The sequence below is a fragment of the Lampris incognitus genome, chromosome 2, assembly GCF_029633865.1.
Source record: "Lampris incognitus isolate fLamInc1 chromosome 2, fLamInc1.hap2, whole genome shotgun sequence".
NCBI lineage: Eukaryota > Metazoa > Chordata > Actinopteri > Lampriformes > Lampridae > Lampris > Lampris incognitus.
Genome location: NC_079212.1, coordinates 118203011 through 118223221, shown reverse-complemented (window position 1 = coordinate 118223221; position 20211 = coordinate 118203011). Strand labels below are relative to the sequence as shown.

Genomic DNA, 20211 nt, shown 5'->3' with positions numbered 1-20211 from the left:
GCAAGTCTAATGAGGTAATTGCTTTGGCAGCAGCCTTCCTTTTCAGACTCCCTACCAATAAAGCTTTCTCTAATGAGTTGTGGTGTGCGTCTTTCCATGCAGGACAAGCAGGGCATACCGTGGTGGTTGGGAGTCAGCTACAAAGGAATCGGCCAATACGATTTACAGGATAAACTTAAACCAAGAAAGGTAGGTCAATCTGAAGGATTCTATTTCAAAACAAAATTATTGCCATTGAATAAAGCAGATAGTTTTTTTTTCAGTGACACTTACATTAAAGTAAAACACATTATGAGTGATTATTACCAAAGTCATCAAGTGATATAAAGACCTTTTGCTTACAAAATGTTTTGAGACAGTTTTGTAAATAATATATGGTGCACAGAAATAAGTATTTGCTATTTGCACACTACCCTACTTTTCTCTACCCTCCTGTAGCTGGTTGAAACTCCAACAAACTTTAAGTGCTTGTGGCCAAATCTTTTTTTTTCCAGCGGTTAAAAGAAAGTTAAAAGGACTTGAAGGGAAGCAGATGGTTGATTGGATAAAGCTAACTTCGCTAAATCAAGGCTATAATGTTAAGCACAATTTAGTTCAAATACTGAAATGGCAACAGTGGAATGAGTGGCTGTGATGATTTCAAAACAGCTGAAATGAAATTAAGGGCAAAAAATACACAGGTAACAACCTTTATCATATACCCCTTAATTTAAAGCTATTATTAAGTTAGCTTTTGTAGCGACCTAAATACATTTTCCACAGCTCCTTTCATTATCATTGTTGTACTTGCTCTATATGCTTGGAGCCTGTTAACATAGTTGGGTGTGCTGTTACGTTAAATACCAAGGCATTAATGAGCATGGCCCACTTATTAAACCCACCACAGTGCCTCCCTCTCTCTGGCTCCAGCCCTCCCTGTGGAAGGTGTAATTATGGCGCTCTGTGGGGAGCAGCAGAGCTCTGGGAGTGGGGTTGGAGGTCTGCCAGCCCAGGATGGTTGTGTGGAGGGAGTTGAGGGGTGGCAAACAAAACTCCACTCTGCACTCTCTATCTCTTCCAAACAAGAAGGGGGCACTCTCGGCAAAAACTCCACAATGGTTCCCCTCATCTCTCTCTCTCTTGGCTCTCGCTCGCTCGCTGTTTGAAAGTACACAATTGTCCCTTTGCTAGTGCCTCCTGTCCAGGCTGGCAGTCTCTTTTCTTTCAGCCTAGCCCCCTTCTCTGCAAGCTTCACTCATTATTACACAAAGCCGACTGTCATTATGTGGGTATGTGTTATGGAGGGCACACAATTGATCAATAAAACACAAAAAAACACCCTAAAGTGGAGGCTGAAGAGATCTGGGTTGAGGCGAACTGCTGCATTGGGGGGTGGGAGAGTCAGTTTTGTGAATGGGTTTCATCTCCTGGCATAAGGAGAAAAGGTTGTTTGTTTGTTCATTTATTTATTTATTAATGTGGCTGTCCAAGGGTTGAGTGACATTCGCTGAAAGAAACTGCAAGAGCTTAACTTCTCGGTTTCATCGCTCCTTAATGAATGGGCTGAAAACTCAAAGGCGCACTTGCCCTGCTGTGTTTAAGAAAAGGTGGCACTACTTGAAATCTGAATACCCCTGTCATTTTCATTTTGTAAAGATGCGGTGTATTTGGGCTCTGACTCAGAAGGCAAAAGGCACAGATGAGGTATTCTGGAGAACAGGAAGGAGAAATAGATGTCAAAAGGAGCCAAGCTTTTTCTAGAGTTATGATCATCTCAGTACACATAATTATTAGGTGTGCAACCACAGGAGCAATGCCAATACAGAAAAATGTTCTGTTTCTAGAATGAAGCAAATGATAGATGTCAAGTTAAGACTTCATCGGTGCATGAGCCAGCCTTTCTTTTTATCTGTCTCTCTCTCCTTCCCGGCTCCCTTACACTCTCTCCCAGTGGGTAATGAGACACTCTTAATGACCACATGCTGCTCAAGCCAGCAGAACCAAAATAAGTCTTGGGTCCCATGGATGACACACTTTTAGCACTTGATCCACACTCCATGATAAAGCACAAGTTTCTAAAATATTTATGAAGGTGCTAAAATTACCCCCCGTAACAAAAAAATAAAACTAAGTAGGGAACATACCTCATTCTCATTATTCGGATTTTTGTGATGTCTGTCTAAATTCACTCATTTTGTCATCAATGTCTCACATTCAGAGCTGCCATTCCACCAGTCTGAGTGTGACACACAGTAAAGAAGGGTGGGACACTGTCCTGTACAGGCATGTGAGTCAGAGCCTGACACATATATCGACAGATGATTTTTGCAGACTTTCAGCCCTGGGGGTCCTTTTCGGTGTGGGTTGGGCCCTGATCTGAACACTCTGAGCACATCTAAAACCCCAGGCATTTTTGGCACACATCCGTCCAGCTCTAATGAGATGCTCAAAAAAACAAGCGAAATATATATACTGCAATTAGAGAGATTCTGTGTATTTAGCCAAATCCTGTGTGACTGGCAAGCTGTCACGAAAAAGTTCAAAACCCCGCCGTTAGTTTTGTGTGAACGGCTAAACACATTCTTGGATTAGTTCCTGCTCCCGAAAGCAAAAGCAGTCATGTGATTATTGGAGTTTAAGGTGTGTCACATCCTTGACGTGTTTTGGCAGTGGCCTCATCAAGTGGTCACAGGAACAGATTAATGCATGCATATGTTGGCACACATGGAGTTTCTTTTTAAACATTATCTGTCATTAGAGTGCAAGCGGTCTGAAGTGATAGTGATCATTGGATGTGAATTAGAGTGGGGACCCCTCAGTGGGATGAGTCCACGGGAAGTTTAGTGCCTACTGGTTCCCATTGTCCATTAATTGCCCATGCTGGTAGTTTCACCGGCAGATAGGCTGTGCAACAGTTTAGGACCACAGTGAAAACAACACTTGTCCCTCATACCCTGTATTAAAGATGAGCCATTCATTAGCTCAACAGAAACCATACATTATTGAAATATTGATTGGTTATTGATGGGGCGGCATGGCTCAGGAGGTGGAGCACGTCGTCTAGTCATTGGAAAGTTGCTGGTTTGATCCCTGGCTCCGCCAGAGAGCGTGTTGAAGTGTTCTTGAGCAAGACAGTGAACCCCTAACTGCGCTTGATGAGAAGGTTGGCGCCTCACATGGCAGCTTCCACTATCAGTGTATGAATGTGTGTGGGAATGGATGAATGTGAGGCATACATTGTAAAGTGCTTCGAGTGGTCGGTAGACTAGAAAAGCACTATATAAATGGAATCCATTTACCATTTAAATTTCACAATGGACTAACCATCATTGACAATTGTATGTCCTTCCTGTGGTGTACGTGACCTGTGAAATGATACTGTGCAGTGATACAATGTAAAGTATAACTCAAGAATTTCACATTATCCACCAAAAATATAAATGATCAGTATTCTTGGTGAATTGCTTCATTCCTGTCAAAACGTCCAAGTAAGGTCAGTATGTTTTCCTTACGATAGAGCTAGCCAATAAATGTCTTAAACCAGTTGGTTAGTATTAATAACAACCTTTAAAGTGGGATTGAGGTAGGACCCTGTTAATGGGTGTGGGCTTGCCTGTCTTCACACGGAGGTGGAGAGGGCATTGCCACAGGGGACCCCCCCCCCGGGGACCCCCCCCCCCATTAATGATTAGACCAAAGCAACGGATTCCTTACATGTTTACTTGGTGAAAGGCCAGTATTGACAGGACTTTGCAAACGGGTTGGTGTGGTATTTACAATATGAAACGCAGAGGAGAAGGAAGGAAGTAGAGATTCAAAGGAAGACAGGAGATTGGATACTTGTGTGTGGGGGTGGGGGGGTGGGTATGCTCAAGTACGTATTTGTGTGTGGAGCCTGTTAATCCAGTTTGACTAAAAAGGAAGTCTGTTCGATAGAGAAGAAGTAGTGTAAGAGAGAAAACGGTATGAAAGAAAAAAAATAGAATGAGCAGAGAATGAGAGAGAGAGTATGTGAAAGAGAGAATGAGAGAGAGAGAGAAAAGGGAGAAGAGTGGTGCAGAACTGTACAAAGTAGGAAGCTGTGATGATAGAATGAGGTGTCTTGACGTCAGAGGGAGGGATGATAAGGGAGGTGTGGCCTGCTCGGCTGAAACTCTTGCAACACCTATCTGTCCCTCTGAGAACAGAAGAGTGAGTTCATTGTTCAAGGAAGCTCTAGCCAGTGGATTCAAAGCAAACTCCAAAGAGTCTTTCAGGGAATTGAAAAGAAGAAGAGAGAAAGCAGGAAAAAAAAACCCAAACAAAACAAAACAAAAAAACTGGTAAGTGCTCAGTTTTGTACACTTTTTGGGCGCTGCTTATCTGTTGCATAGAAGAAGTCATAGGATTTTGACTGTTTTTCCCACGGTGTGCGCACAATTGCCAGCATGGGCTATGTGTGGCACATTGTGGTCACTCACTCATGGATGACCTGAGAGGGACGTTTAGTAGGGACGTTTAGTCGGATGCGCTCGCTACTGATGTATGGACACACGGAGGACAACAAATAACGTTAGAGAGGTGAAGACATGCCATAGCTAGCTAGCTATTTAGTTAGCCTAGTTTTACTTATGACACCTTGCTAGGTAGCTATTTAGCCTAGTTTTACTTATGACACCTTTAGGATATGGCTAATCTCTGGAACATAATCGCAAAAAAAATATCGGGGTACAATTGTTCCCACATCTCCGTGATGTAGAAGAGAGTTGTGAAATGGTAGAAAAATTTGAGTGTGACAAATGCAGAGGTAGGTGTTGAGGTTGATCCTGAGGGAGAGCGGGAAAAGGACAGCGAAATCCCTGGTATGCACAGGTGCACCGTGGGTCTGGACGATTTCATGCTTGTTTATTATTCTCCTTGTTGATGCTGGCATTTGTGAATGTTTGTGTGACTGCGTGTTGTGTGTGGTGCTAAGAAATAGCGATATGGAAATAAGAAATAGCGATATGGGGTGCTAAGAAATAGCAATATGGTCTTTATGCATGCGCAATTATCTAGGTAAGAAAATCACAGAAAGTTGAATCAGTTCATGAACTGATTCAACTTTCTGTGATATGGACTTATTGGTTTTTTGTTTAAAGAGGATAAGCAGACTTTGTTTTGTGTTGATTTGATGAGACGTGACAGCCAAGAGGGAGGCAGAGTTGGGGAGATGCAAAAGAAAAAGTGCCAGTGAGTTTTGGACCCAGGCCACAGAGGGCAGACTTAACCACACAGCTAATTTCAGATTCATTGACATTTTCTCACCAAAGGGATGCCACAGTAGCATGTTTTGTGTCGTTTTCTGTACTTTAATATACCTCCCCATCTCTTGTAAAATAACAATCTGCTTTTATAAACTGTAGATATCGTGCTCTTTTAGGTGGTTAAATGAATCTTGTGCATAAAATCTCAGACATGCTGTCGTGCGATGTTTTTTTTCACAATGGCAATATATCTTTCTATATTGAGTGAGCCCAGTGTCACAGGAACTTTTCACTCTGACTTGCCCTGCTTTTAAAAGCCTTCCCCCAGGGCAGAGCGAAACAAGAAGCTGGCAAGGCCTTACTCACAATACTTGAAGCAGTGTCATAATTGCAGCTCTGTATGCCTGACCTTACCCCTGACGGGCTGGCCTACTGGGCTTCATTCACAGCTCAAGCTGTTGAATTGTTGCCCTCGTCTAATAACATTAGTTGAATGGAGTTTCAGAGAGTGGTGCCAAAAGTCCAACTGCTGTAGCCAGAACAAAACTAGCTGCGTTATTACCTTCTTGTAAAATGTTTTTTTTTTATTAGTATAATTCCCCTCTGTCACATGGGAGGAGTAAATGATATGAACATTTATCTTTGCAGCTAGGTCTAACAAAAGCACACCTCTGCATAGATCTAGAACCTCACTCAACTAAAACACTGTACTGTGATTGCATGTATATTTATCAGTATGTTTTTGGTTATCTCTCCCTTCTCCTCAACTCCAGCTGTTTCAGTGGAAGCAGTTGGAGAACCTGTATTTCCGTGAGAAGAAATTTGCCGTGGAAGTGAATGACCCACACAGGTTTGACAAAGCAACCACTTAATTTATCTGGTTTTAAATAGGTTGATGTGACTGAGTTTGACGCACTCCTGTTTTAGTTACCACATTCTAGCTGCAGATTTCCTTATCCTACACCTCAGAGGATTTGAAGGTTATCTGCAATGTGAGGGCCAAATAGGGTAATGTTATTGACTATAACCTGTCTGAGAGTTTTCTTGCCATAAAAAAAAACCTGTGTGTTGTTAATGCAGGACTTCTCTTCTGTGTTCACACAGGTTTCAATATGGTACCATTATTCACCTAACACTAGAACGACCAGAATTTCCCTCCTACTTAAAATGACCATGGGCGGTCAAAATGATGGCCGGTTTTTAAACTCTATTCTGTCAAGATAAATACCCAGTTGAGATATTAATGCATTGCATATGTTAGTATGTCTGTTAGGAAACGACTGACACCAAAATTAACATTTTAACAACTATAATACTATTTTTAAACAATTTAAAATTCAGAGAGACATGGTCAAACATGAATAGCAAAATGAAAAAAGTGAAAATATTACCTGGAAGACAAAATGGAAAACACATCGCTAATCTAACAAATGTAACAAGGCCTATAAAACGTGAGATGTAAAAAAAGAACTGAAAATAACTATTGAAACAGTCCCAAACAATGACTGGAACTTAAAAACTACTAGAACGACTGTGGCCATGGTTTTTAAACTCTATATTCTGTCAATATACATACCCAATTGAGATATTAATAAATTACATATGATAGTATGTCCGTTAAGAAACGACTGACACCAAAATGAAAATGTTAACAACTTTAATACTATTTTTTAAACAATTTAAAATGGCCGCTGTCTAATGCCTGTAAATACTGCAACACCTCAGTGGTAGTGATGGTGTGTCTGACATGGCGGCTATACCCAGACATGTTGGCAGTAATCAGAAATGAAGTTTATACTATTACTCTGTACTGGATAATGCCAATGTGTTTCTAGGACAGAGCAATGAACTTCGCAAAGGAAATGATGTGACCAACACATGTCATAAATAGTGGCATGACATGCACGATGATGTGCAAATTATGTGTGGTCATTTTGACCACTCATGGTCATTTTAGGAAGATCTTATAACTTTTTTTGTGTGCAATGATCTAAAACTAATTTTAAAGCAAATATATGCAATTTTAGGAGCGGCAGGTCTGTATCTTTTTTTTCCACAAAGTTATTAAACTTTGAAAATCCAAAACGGTCAAAATGACCATCTTGGTTGTTCTAGTGCTAAGCTGTAATCAAAGTCCACTGATCCCGAAGCAGACTTGATTCTGTTGCTCTTCTCATGAATACATCATGCTACAGAATTGGCCAAGAATTTTAAGTTGAACCAAGATTTGATTTAGAAAAAAAAACATTTTTAGTACCCTAGTTACTTTTTTTCTATATTATAGCATTGTGTGTAGCAACGTACTCACTTTTGGTGTTGTTCAACTCAGCCATTCCGTACAGCTATGTAATGAGTGTTTGTGTTTTTATTTATATGTCTTGTAGAAGGACAGTGACCAAGCGTACTTTTGGACAGACTGGCCTGATCATCCACACATGGTATGCGAGCCACTCTCTGATTAAAACCATCTGGGTGATGGCCATTAGTCAGCACCAGTTTTACCTGGACAGGAAACAGAGCAAAGTGAGTGTGTCTGCCTTTTCCTCTCTCTTCCTCTTCTCCACCTTCACTGCTTTCTTTTTTTTCCCCACACCACCATCTGGGGTAAACTGTAGTTCTTATCTAAGCTCGCCAGACACAATCTCACCACTATCTTACTGTTCTATCTGTATTTATATTTTGTTCACTCCTGGACAGATAGTCATCAGTGTAGTGTTACCTACTATGTCCATAACTCAACCCAGTTAAGTCCTTGTTCTTGCTTTTTGGTCATCAAATTCCAGTGTCAAAACTTGGTGTCATTACTTTGAAGTGTGAGAATGCACACGTGCTTTATATGTTTGTATTTATTGTACATATTTGCTGAGTGTCAGTGAAATCATACTGTATGAGTGCTGTGGGCTGAGTATTTCAGAGTATTTCATGGGGATGGATAGGTGTATGTCGGGCTGCCGTCAGATGAGGTTTTTCATCCCCCTTCTCTCTCAGAAGCAGATGGCATGTCAGTGTTAATCCAGGAATAGTGCCTATTTTGATTGATGAGAGAGTGCCAAGCTTGCAGCCCCGAGCATGCAAATGGAGCCGCTGCTATCGCACTGTGCTGTCATTAAGATGAAATACTGATGATGCCTCATTCGCTTTTATTTCCCCTCCTTCCATCTCTTGTACCTCATCCACTCTCTTCACACAGTCAAAGATTACCATGACCAGAAGTTCAGGAGACATCGCCGTGGACCTCACAGAGACCTGTGCACCACGAATCAGTAAACTGTCGAGCATTGAGAGCAAAGACCAGCTCATCATGGCCAGCAACGGGAGCCTCATCTCAGCTGGTACGTAAAGCATTAACAATTCAACCCCACATAGCTTCTCTTCTGTTCTGTGTCTTGAAGTGATAAGTGAGGATTTATCATTGTAAATAGTAGTTGATTAGATCTGTGGTCATTACAGGTTCCGCCGACTCTGAAGTCAGTGAAGAGCAGAAAAAAGAGAAGATTGCTGAACTGAAAAAGAAAGAGAAGGACCTTCAAGACACACTGACTAAGAAACTGAATGAACTGAAGAAGATATGCATGAGAGAAGCTGTGAGTGTCTGAGGAGCAATAACTTATAACAATAACTTCCAATGTTTTTCGCATGAGCATTAAAAGCATAGCACATCTAAGTGAACTGTTTATTGTTCTTGTTCACAGGAGCTCACAGGCCGGCTACCTAAGGAGTATCCTTTGGCAACAGGAGAAAGGGCCCCCCAAGTACGACGCCGTGTGGGAACTGCTTTTAAACTAGATGACCTTTTCCCATATGATAAGGTGAGAAAGGCTGCTTGCTGTCATAAGAATTCAAACCTTGACCTCATTATATTTGTACCTTTTATTTCACACCACCTATTCCAAGGCCCCCCACACTGTCTGACTGACTATGTGCCCCAGCCTGAGAGACAATAGAAATTTTTCTCTCGGGTGTTTTTAAGCTGTGATTAGTTATCAGGATTTCCCCTGGCTTTTTAAGGGACTTGGGGCAAAGGTCTCAGACTGGGATGGCAGAGGGGAGCTGTACAGAGTGTACAGTCATATGTTTTATACAGCCCTTGCTTTCCTGTTGTGCTACAGAAATAAATTGAATACGTATAAGCATAAGTATTTTTCATGATGGAGCTGTATTTTGTGGGTTGTTGGGAGAGCAGATCTACCCTCCTTAATGTTGTTGGGTCAAATGAATAAGATGATTTAATGTAAAAGATACATTATAATTAACTTCTTAACCCTTGTAACCCAAAAACTTAAAACCGACACAAATATAATTTCCTCCCACTAGTCAGTTGCTTCAAGTATACTTTAATTTAGCCATTTCGGTGAGTATATAAATTCTAGATCATATCTTTAATATGTTTGATGTGTTCCTGGTTTGTGTACTTACTGGTTCCTCCTCTGGCCAGAACCTGCTCTCTTATCCTAACAAGGGAAATCCCATCCTCATTGAAGTGATATTGGCTTTGCATTTCCTGACAGGATCCTCACCTGCGTAACCTGGAGAGCAGGTTTGCACTGCAGCAGAAGATTGTGGAGGCAGCCATGAAGCTAGCCAGTGAAGATGACCTGTGTAAGACCGTCAAGAAAAAGAGGAGAAACAACTGCCTAGATGCAATGAGGAAGCTGCAGGAGATTGAGGAAGAGATCAATGAGTATAGGATCAAGATGGGAAAGAAACCCACACAGAGAGCCTCTCTTATCATAGCAGGTACATAGATAGATAGGTAGATACTTTTATTATATGAAGTTTTAACAACACACAAACATAAGGACTAGCTCAAGATAGCATGATTTGTGCTAAATTTAACTTGAAAAGGATTCAAGGCCTAAATTTCTGTAGCACCAGCATGGTGGTCTATTCCATTGCCTACCAGCACAGGGATCGCCAGATCGAATCCCCGTGTTACCTCCGGCTTGGTCGAGCGTCCCTACAGACACAATTGGCCCTGTCTGTGGGTGGTAAGCCGGATATAGGTATGTGCCCTGGTCACTGCACTAGTGCCTCTTCTGGTCATTCGGGGTGCCTGTTTGGTGGGGGAGGGGGAACCGGGGGGAATTGCGTGATCATCCCACGCGCTACGTCCCGCTGGCAAAACTCACTGCCAGGTGAAAAGAAGCGGCCGGCGACTCCCGAAGGAGGCATGTGGTAGTTTGCAGCCCTCCCTGGCTCGGCAGAGGGGGTGGAGCAGTGACCGGGATGGCTCGGACGAGTGGGGTAATTGGCCAAGTACAATTGGGGGGAAAACAGGGGCAGGGAGAGCAGATCTACCCCGCAGGAAATCCACCCCAAAAAAGAATGTCTTAACAGGGGTGAATTGATTAAAAGGCAGGGTGACATTTTTTTTTTTTTTACAAGAAAATTGCAAATACCAGAGGCACCTCTGAAGAACAGAATGTCCCCTCTTTTTCAGATGATGTGAACCCTTTGGAGCTCAGCTCACTGTCTGACAGCCTCACACTGGATGATGGTGAGTGCTACAGTGTTGGACATGAGTGTGCTCCATACATGTGTTTTCTTTGCTATGTACAGATTTGGACTACAGAGTAAAAAGCAGCTATACCAGGTATTTTCTCTTCCTTGTAGATGACGAGCTAGGTTCCCATAGGCAGCGGTCAAGGTCGGTCCAGTATTCTCCCAGGCCTCACCATTCAGACACTCTGAATATCCATTACCATCAAGAGAGACGAGTCTCTGCCAATGAACAGAACACGCACAGCAGGTAAAAACTGATTGTTGGATGGAACTTAGACGTAGAAGCTGAAAAAAATTTTTTTTTCCCAAAGGCCTTAGAAGAGAGTCCCTGAGTGGAATAATGAAATATATGACTTTGCTTCAACAAAAGACATCAGTCCTGGATGAAATCTCAACACCTCTGTGCAGTTATGATGATATCCACATGTCTTGAAATAAATCTGCCAACGTTGAACCCCTGCTGGTTGAGCTCTGCCATAGGTGGGCATTTGGAAATGCTGTCAAAGTACTTTTGGCCACAGACAACACATGTATAAAAATGTTTCAGTGTTACAGCCCCCTCTGATCAGAAAGACAGCCTGATCTCAACCAGCTATGCTTTTCTTGTCTGCGCTAGTAGCACAGACTCATGCCATCAGATTGTCCTATTTATGAGACGTTTTTAAAAAATGAGAAAGGGGTGGAGCACCTTGATACTTGGGGGGTGGGGGGGCAGGGGGGTATAACCAGTACAGACCTGTAGAGGGGAAGCAGGGCTACATTCCTGTCAGTCTTCACTTCTCTCTCCTGCCCCTTCACAATCTCTTTCTTATCATTCCAAATGTGCCAGCTTTAAAAATAGATGGGAACAAGCGTGTTGCTGCCTGCTAAGTAACAGACAACAGTCCCAAGTGGAGAGGAAAAGGGAACCAAGAAAGTGTCTCTGAAAAAACTACTATGGTTTACAGAGCAGCCACTTCATGAATGTTCACTAAATGACATGCATGATGTGTTGCTCTGGTACTGAAGTGTGGATGCAGTGATCTATGCTCATTTTAAACAGTTTTCCTCAATGTTATGATAATTGTTTACTACTCTACGAGGAGAATAATTGTTGAGCTGTGAAATTGCAGTCATCCAGGTGTAAGCAATGGCTAGAATTGCCACATTCAAGGAAAATGGTGGGTGTAGTAGGTTTGTGGGAGGAGATTAAGCAAGAGGGGGGCAGTGTTTATCTTGAAGAATAGCCCCAAAGGAGCATTAATTTCAGGGTAAAAAAAACAAACAGAAAACACTGTTCTTATCTGTGTTCCAGATTAAATTATGGCCAAGGCCAAGAATCACTCCATTCCAATCACCGTGATGCCTTATCAAGCCAAAGCAGCCCGTATAAGCCAACCTCCAGACAACCACGTGATGCACGCAGCATGCCTCCAACACCTCTCCTTACCCGCAATGCCTACAGCAGTACCCAGCTCAGGTGAAATAAAGATGACTTACATACACAGACACACACACACACACACACACACACACACACACACATATATATGTTAAAAGAAACACTCAACGGTAGGGAAAGTGCTCAACAAATAAGGAGCAAAATAATCCAGTGAGTCAAGTAAACTCTTTATGAGACAGTACGAAACTGTCTCAAAGAATTTACTTGACTCACTTGATTATATATATCAAAATAATCCAGGATTATAACTGATTATATATAATCATTATAATAATAATATAAGCATGATTATATAACGGTTATTAACTGGATTTTATAAATATATATATATATATATATATATATATATATACACACACGTGCACACACAGTCTAAGCACCGGCTCCAAAAGTCAACTATTTTGTTGTCCAAATAGACTACTCTCTGTGTTGCTGATATATGAGCAATAAACCCACCTCCTATGAAGTATTTTTGTTCAGATGCTGTAGTTTTTTGTTTTGTTTGTTTTTTTAATTATCAGGTATTTTTGTGTTGAATTTGTTTATTGACAGACTGATAGTAATATTGTTACCCACTTCCAGGTCAGAGGATGGCCCTCAACATTTCCGGCAGCGGAGTGGAAGTCTGGAGTCCCAATCCCAGTTCCTGACTGAGAGTGAGCCCCCTGCGCCAAGTTTTGCCTTTCCTCCAGCTCGACGTAGCAACAGCACGGAGGTCCTGGATGACGGCTCTTCCTATACTAGCCAATCTAGTGTGGAGTACAGTGCCCCTGGTAACCACACCCATCGCCGCAGGGTCCGTGGGCGCCACAAGAAGGATATCTACGCAAATACAGGTAGCATGCCCAACCTGGCCCAGCCGGACACCCGTCAGACACCCACCGGCCATGGTTACCAGCCTCGGGGACGGCCCACCACAACAGCCTACTATGTGACAGGTTACCCCAGCTACACAGAACCAGAACCATACTCCAATGGAGTCTACATGTATGATAATGAGATGGAGGGACATTACAGTGTCAGTCAGTCTTACCACCCTGTGCCAACAACCTATCACAGCCAGGATATGTATGGTCGATATGGAAATGATGAGATTGACAGCATGTCACAGAACCCTTACGCCACACTGCGGCCGCCAAGGAACCGTCCAGTTCCCCGGAACAATGAGCAGGTGACTAAGGACATCAAGAAAGCCATAGTGGCTGAACACTTGAGGGGCTGGTACCATCGTAATGCTGGGAGCAAGCAGGCAGCATATGACTATGACTATGACAGAGGCTCCCAGCAAAGCCTAGGCTACCAGACCATGCCTGCACCCTACAGCCACAACACCAGGACAGTGCCCTACTCAACAGGTTAGTCTGCTGCACTAATATTTCACTAAAATCTCCATGAGAGAGAGAAAAAAAGACCTGAGTTCTGTTTTATGTTGCTAAACTTCAAAAGAAGCAGTAGGTTTCATCCCAGCACTCTATATGTCAGTACTTCAGAATGGATTACACTATTTCCACATGCAAATGAGTCAGCTGCTGACTTGGACCATTCTTAACAGCCTTTTTTAAAGAGTGTTGAGTCTATGATTTTTTTTTTAATCTGCTCTTCTTTACTTTTTACTGTCCTCAGCCTCTACTGGAAACTGGCACGGGCACATGAATGTTGGCACAGTGGAATACGACATTCCCATGCACACGCAGCAGCCCTACGCTTACAGCACACCTCACTACAGCTACCCCACACACAACAGGTGAGGGGGGAAAAAACCTTGGCCCCATTTCAGCACCTTATCCAATTAGCCACTCCCTGATCCTCTTTATCTCTAAAGCTAAACACTCGTTTTTAATTACCAGGAATGGATGGCTACAGAAAATATAAGCTGCTCTTTGGTTTTGTTATCCCCTCCCCGCAACTATACTTTTGACTTGTATAGCTAATATTATGATCTTAGCCATTGTTATTTAACTTCACCTTAGGCTTTGGAAAAGGGTGTTTGGGCAGTCGAGTCTATTCTCCATCTACTTAACATGGCTGCCTGGTTCAGGATGGGGATTATGGGATCTGTACAGACAACAGACAGTTTTTCCAGGGCTTAAAAATGGTTCTCCTATCTGTAACTGTCCACTGGCCCCTGCTCTCTTATAGATATGGCTCCTCTCAGCTTTTTAAGGGCTCCTGGTACAGCCCCGATGGCCAGCGGCGCTGTGCCGCTTTCCCCACTAGCTCTTCCTCCTCCGCCTCCTCTTCCACTTCTTCCCTGCTCTCTTCCTCCTTTCCCTCCTCCACTTCCTCTGGTTGTCGAGCCAGGCGGGCGACCTCCAGGCCAGGGCAGTCCCAAACCTCCAGAGTGCACAGGCTCAGTAAGGTGTCCTTTGCTAAGGGTAGCCCGCCATAGTAAGTAAACAGCGATGGCCAGAGCATAAGGGTTTGCTGCTCTGTTCAGCTTGTTTGCAGAATGACGACATCCTCCGCTTTGTTGACATTTTGAAGTGAGCACTGCAATATCCTTTGTCTGAAAGTTCCTCTTCATGTATCATATCGCATGGCTTTCATGACTTGTTGCACATGGCTGCCCTACTTCTCCTATCAGCTGTCATATTGTCATCCAGAGGTCACATGTCTCTTACAGTGTGCGTTTACCACTCCGATAGCCCATTTTCTCTGCTGTCTTGCCTGCCTTCTCAATTTTAAGTCCCTTGCAAACATACATTTCGTAACATCGTCAGAATAATTTTTCCGGCACCGCCCAGTGGTTTTCTCTGTTCACATGTACAGCTTCAATCTGTAAGATTTATGGAGAGTGTTATATTCACATAACATGACAGTGTCTTCTGTCTCGTTCCTCGCTCATACAGGATGTATTTTATATTGTAAATGACTGTATCTATAACTTTAATGTTATTTTTATTTACATATTTATTATTCCGGCATTCTGGAGTTTTCAAATAACCGCTGCCTGTTACACAGCTGCTTATTGACTTCATCCTCTGCTCTGCGCGGACTTAATAAAGCTGTCTTAGTTCTAGCTCTGTCCATTTTCCAGACTTTTTTCCAATATGCTCTTACTTTTGCCGTTTTACAAATAAATCTCCGCTTCAGAAATGCTTGCCGTGGACAAGTCACAGATGCATTCCTTGCGACTGGTTCACTCGCTCCTTAGAAAATCTCTCTCTCCAGCAATCTGGCAGCTTTTATCCACACTACTGTCGTTTAGTAAATTGTTTCTGTAACTATTACTAGGTTGCGAGTTGACAAATTGCCCATACAGCTTTTATGATATGTCGACTGACACTCGTACTCACACATGAGCCTGACGTGTAAAATTGAGGGAAGATTTATAGGTTAGGCAGCATGTGTGAATGAGGCGCACCCTCACCCATGTGCTGCAATTAAGCACCTAACCTTGCCCCTCTCGTGCACAGATGTCCCACAGAGTTTGAGTGGCGGAGCTGTGATAGGACGGTGTGCCCTGCAGGGCCATTAGAGATGTGTGGTGCTGTTGTCTATCCTCCTGCTCCCCAATAACTAGAGGCACAGCACGAAAGAAAGGGTGAGAGAAAAAAAAAACACTCAACAACCCCACATGGGCACAGTGGTAATGGTGATGTATCCTTTTTTTTCCTTTTTTTTTTTTTTAGGCAGGAACTGAATAGCTCAATCATTTTGGTCTTTTTGGTTTTAACTTTTTTTTTCTCGGGTGTCTATTGGTGGTGGTGGAAGAGCATATCTGTGAGAGAATGAGACCTCTGAGCTTTTTGGTGTTTAAATGCTGTGTGTATAATTTCTGTGTGCACCTGCTCTATTCTCTGGGGTGAGAAGGTTTTGATATGGACCCTAGGCTTGCCAAAGGAAAGGTCTGCTATTCCTCAGCATTTATACCACAACTGTGATAGATAAGTCGCCCTAGACACAGAAATGTTCTTACTCTATGGGGCTAAAGTCGGGAATTGATCTTAAAAGAGGAAGCATTGAAATGTGTCAAGGTTGAAGTAGCACAGTTTATGAGGGCTTGGGGTTAATTCATTCTAATAATACTCATCCAGTGATATTGGAGAATTAAATGCAGCCACCACCGAAGTCAAATGTGCAACCTATCTAATGCCTTTAAATCCTTTGTATTTATCATAGATCCTACGTCGATGTCAACCAAATGGACTCGCCCATCAGCAGCCAAATGGACAGCAGGTTGAACGCAGAGGAAGGGATTCACTGGCATGAAAATTCAAAACCAGGAACGATAGTATAATCACTGACCTGCCTGTGTAGAGTGGGATTTTATTTTTTTATCATAAGAAGCCCTCGTTGTGCCTTCGAATGCACTTACATACCCCCCCCCCCCCAGAAAAGGAAATCCAGAGAATCATGAAACTGCTAGTGTGGAATTCAACTCGTGAAAGGAAATTTAGCCTTTGCATCTAGGCTCTCTTACATTCAAGTGGCAAACTGACCTGGAGCCTGCGGTGCACTCGAAAAGACACTCTGTAGGTCATCTACATGTGCTAGATCGCAGTGTGTGTGTGTGTGTGTGTGTGTGTGTGTGTGTGTGTGGTGAGGATGCCGACTGTGTTGAGCGCTGAGTTTTCACCTGGGTGGAGCTGCTTGTCACCGTGTAGAACGGTTAAAAAGGAGCAAAGGAACCCAGACCCCCCCCCCCCACACACAAAAAAAATTCTTCCCTGTGTACCCTCTGTACAGAAACTGACTCCACATGAACCAAGGAGTGTAGGACCGTCCCTAAAGAAGGATACTGAGCCGCAAAACAATAAGATTGACTCATCCTATTCTTCCAACTTTTACACCCACGTATGAACGCTGTAACAATGAAGGATCTGTCAAGATTTGACAGGATGGTATTGTAATGAAGGATTCAAGTCAGTTATATTGCTTTAACTACTACACTGCTTTTGTGTACTGTCTGTTGAAATCTGCAGCTGTAATTTGCAAAGTGTTCTCTCTCTCTCTTCTCTCTCTATGTAACAGTATTTACAGTACAGTTCAGCCAAATAACTTCCTTGTCACACTATTTGAGTATGACCCTAAATTACCAAATCTGATATTACTGCCTCATCTCACTGGTTACTGGAGAAAGAATTCCAGAAAGACTTTTTTTTTCTTAAACAAGCTTAACGCATCCATGCTGGAATCCATGGACCGGCTTTCTCCACTTCTCAAGAGAATGAAGCTGTATGTACATGTTGGTATTGTAAATATATCGGTTCTGTCTTTTTTGAAATCTTTTTCTTTTTTGTATTTGACAAAGCATGTAATATATAGTAAAAAAAAACATTTTTTGTTAAGCTGGTTCTTAGTAAAGTGCATAATTGCATTTGTTTGAATTAAAACAAAATTAAGCATTTTGAACTAATTGCTTTAACTGATTGTTTTTTTCTTTCAGGCGAACTGAAAACTCTAGGCACATTAACAGAAACCCGAGTCTAATCAAAACGGTGGTAAGCTGTGCAAAAAAAAAACAATTCAGTAAAACACCGGATTTAAACCTAAATCCAAACAGACATTTGTGTAATCAGGTAATTACACGAATGTCTCTTTAGCAAATTCAATTAGCAAAATGGGTTTGAAGGAAGTACAGCGATGCTCCCAACAGGCTTAAGGAAATGGCTGAATAACCTTTAGCACCATTTACATTTAATAGCGCCAAAGAACTGGAATTCTCCAAGTATCTAGAGTGAAGATTTTAACACATCTTGACTTCTTTAATTTCAAAACCTGATATTTAAAAAACAATAGTCTCGACCAATGATCCTGTTTATTGCACTGTGGTTCTCTTCCACTGCAGATCCATTTTACAACCTCATCTCACCGATGTGTTGTTTGGCTGGTTTTCATTCTCCTGGAGCAATAAACCGACCAAACAAGTCTTTTAAAACCTGACACACCCAATGCGTGCCATACCTTTTCTCTGTCTTTCCCATGAGTGACAAACTCATGTTTACAGTACTACTCTGGAGGCCTCCGTGCAACAACCCCGTCTTACACGTGCTTTTGGGCCTGCACTACAGGCGCATCTTACCATGTTATCTCTCCTTGGTCGCCTCTTAAGGAGGCTACAGTTCACCGGTTGTACTTGGCTGTAGTCTTCCTCAGTGTTATACCTCTTAACCTGAATGAACCCCAAAGAGGTCTCGGAGCGTTCCAGCTTCTTGAGTATACCCAAGGCAGAAATTGTGTGTGTGTGTGTGTGTGTGTGTGTGTGTGTGTGTGTGTGTGCGCGTGCTTTAAGGATCCAGCTGCCTCCCTCTGTCTCTGCATGCCTTTTTGCAGGACACCAGCTGCAAGCATAGGGGAAGGCTGTTCCAGCTGAGACGTGACTGCACAAACAAAGGGCTCCTATGTTCTTTGCCCCTCATTTATACGCTACAAACAAAACTCTGGATGTCGACAGCAGATTTGTGTCAAACGTGAACGGCTCAACCACCATGCACCAAAGCCTTGCGCAGGTTAAACCAACTATCAATCATGTTAGTGGGCCACTGCTTTCCCAAAATCAGCAGATTCTATTTCTAGCTCTGAACTAATGCCTCTTGACAAATTGTGAGGAGGAAATAGTTGGATTAGCCACGAGGTCATGTGCCCTTGCCTCCTGTCTATGTAGGGCTGTCTTATTTTATCACAAAGAAGCAAAAAAAAAAAAAGGTATTGGCATAGGTGCATGTTTCCAGCAAAACAATTTAAAGTGCTCACAGGAGGCTGCAGCAGATTGCCACGGTCGTGGTAGGGCATCATTAATGTGTTACACCTTCAGCTGTGGTGCAGACTCCAGCAGCCAGCTCTGTTAAATGACAGATTGTTTTAGTGATGAAGCTTGTTAACGAGCTTTCAAGGCAAGGCAAGCCAAGCATGCTGGCGGGGGGGGGGGGTGTTGCATGGCTCAACACACAAGCAGCCCACTGCTCAAGTGTTCTTGGAACGAGCAGACGCGCACACTGTATATTGCTAGATTTCTCCCTATTTCATGCTGGTGCATTGCGGAGACCCTGGAAACAAGACAGATGTTGCACAATTCAAAAGTTGGTTCATATATGGAGAGAGCAACGTCCTTGCTAATTGACTCGTGCAAAACCAGTGCACGTTTTTGTTTCAAATTCGTTGATGTACGCCAGCTCAAAGTACAGAGACCTGGAGCAATCAAAGTTTAAGCAATATTGATTGGCTCAAAACACTTTTCAGAAGGTGCTGTTTGAGCAGTGTGTTATAAAAAAAGAAAAAAGACTGCTTTGACAGAAATACATGCCTGTTCAATAGAAACCATAAGTGGGACACACTTGCTGGCTGTGCTGCACGTGGCACACATTTTTGTCAGGACCCTTGCAACAGCTGCAGGGGGAGTGAGAACAAGTGCCTCTGCTGTGCCCATTCAGACATGACTTTGAGTTTATTGCCACTGGTGCTTGTGTGTGCTCTCCCAGGTTGCACAATGTAAGTGAAGATGAGGTATCAAGCGACGGCGTGAATCAAACCTCTACAAACACAACGACAAAGCCCCTGCAGCTCAAGTCCTACCTCCACACAAGAGCCCTTGGGATATTGCACTCGTGTATGCTGGGGTCATCAGATTGCAGTTTAACATTATCTGTCTTAAACACACTTTGTTTGAAGGGTTTCCATATAAAATGCTCTATTTTGGAAAAAATGATGCCACTTAAAATTCACGCGTTGCAAGACCCTGGTTTTTCCAAGAGATGGCTTTTATTTTTTTGTATGAAAAAAGACTTAAGCTGACCTACAATTTGACTAACGTTTGCTTAGTCTGATGCCAGCAATCGTTTTACCTTATCCTCTTTTACCTTATCTGCATGCTGCCATGTACAAACAAATGAGAGTGGTACACTCCCAGATGCATTCACATAATCTGTTGTCAATTTTAAAACGGAGTTCAGTGCGGAACATCAAAGTAGCTGACAAGGCGACTAACTTAGATTTAGGGATGAGTGACTAAAAATGAAGCCACAGTTTAGTGCTTAGCTTTCTTCACTTTAATCTACTGTGGCCCATTGATTAACACCAGGAGAGGAGAGCAAAGTTACCCAATCCATCACCCAGGGGGCACTG

General features: G+C 42.7%; 1 protein-coding gene across 1 annotated transcript in view; it reads left to right on the top strand.

Annotated features, from left to right (window-relative positions):
• The window catches only part of frmd4ba (FERM domain containing 4Ba), a 63768-nt gene extending 47377 nt beyond the window's left edge, over positions 1-16391 (top strand). Inside the window, exons 11-24 of the mRNA XM_056273261.1 lie at positions 103-189; positions 5978-6054; positions 7589-7727; positions 8395-8536; positions 8655-8788; positions 8897-9013; positions 9713-9941; positions 10645-10701; positions 10818-10953; positions 12001-12165; positions 12730-13502; positions 13771-13891; positions 15564-15691; positions 16270-16391. Coding sequence (XP_056129236.1) covers positions 103-189; positions 5978-6054; positions 7589-7727; positions 8395-8536; positions 8655-8788; positions 8897-9013; positions 9713-9941; positions 10645-10701; positions 10818-10953; positions 12001-12165; positions 12730-13502; positions 13771-13891; positions 15564-15666 — 2280 coding nt within the window. The 3' untranslated portion in view covers positions 15667-15691; positions 16270-16391. The remainder of the gene's footprint in view (positions 1-102; positions 190-5977; positions 6055-7588; positions 7728-8394; positions 8537-8654; positions 8789-8896; positions 9014-9712; positions 9942-10644; positions 10702-10817; positions 10954-12000; positions 12166-12729; positions 13503-13770; positions 13892-15563; positions 15692-16269) is intronic.
• Positions 16392-20211: the final 3820 nt, after the last annotated feature.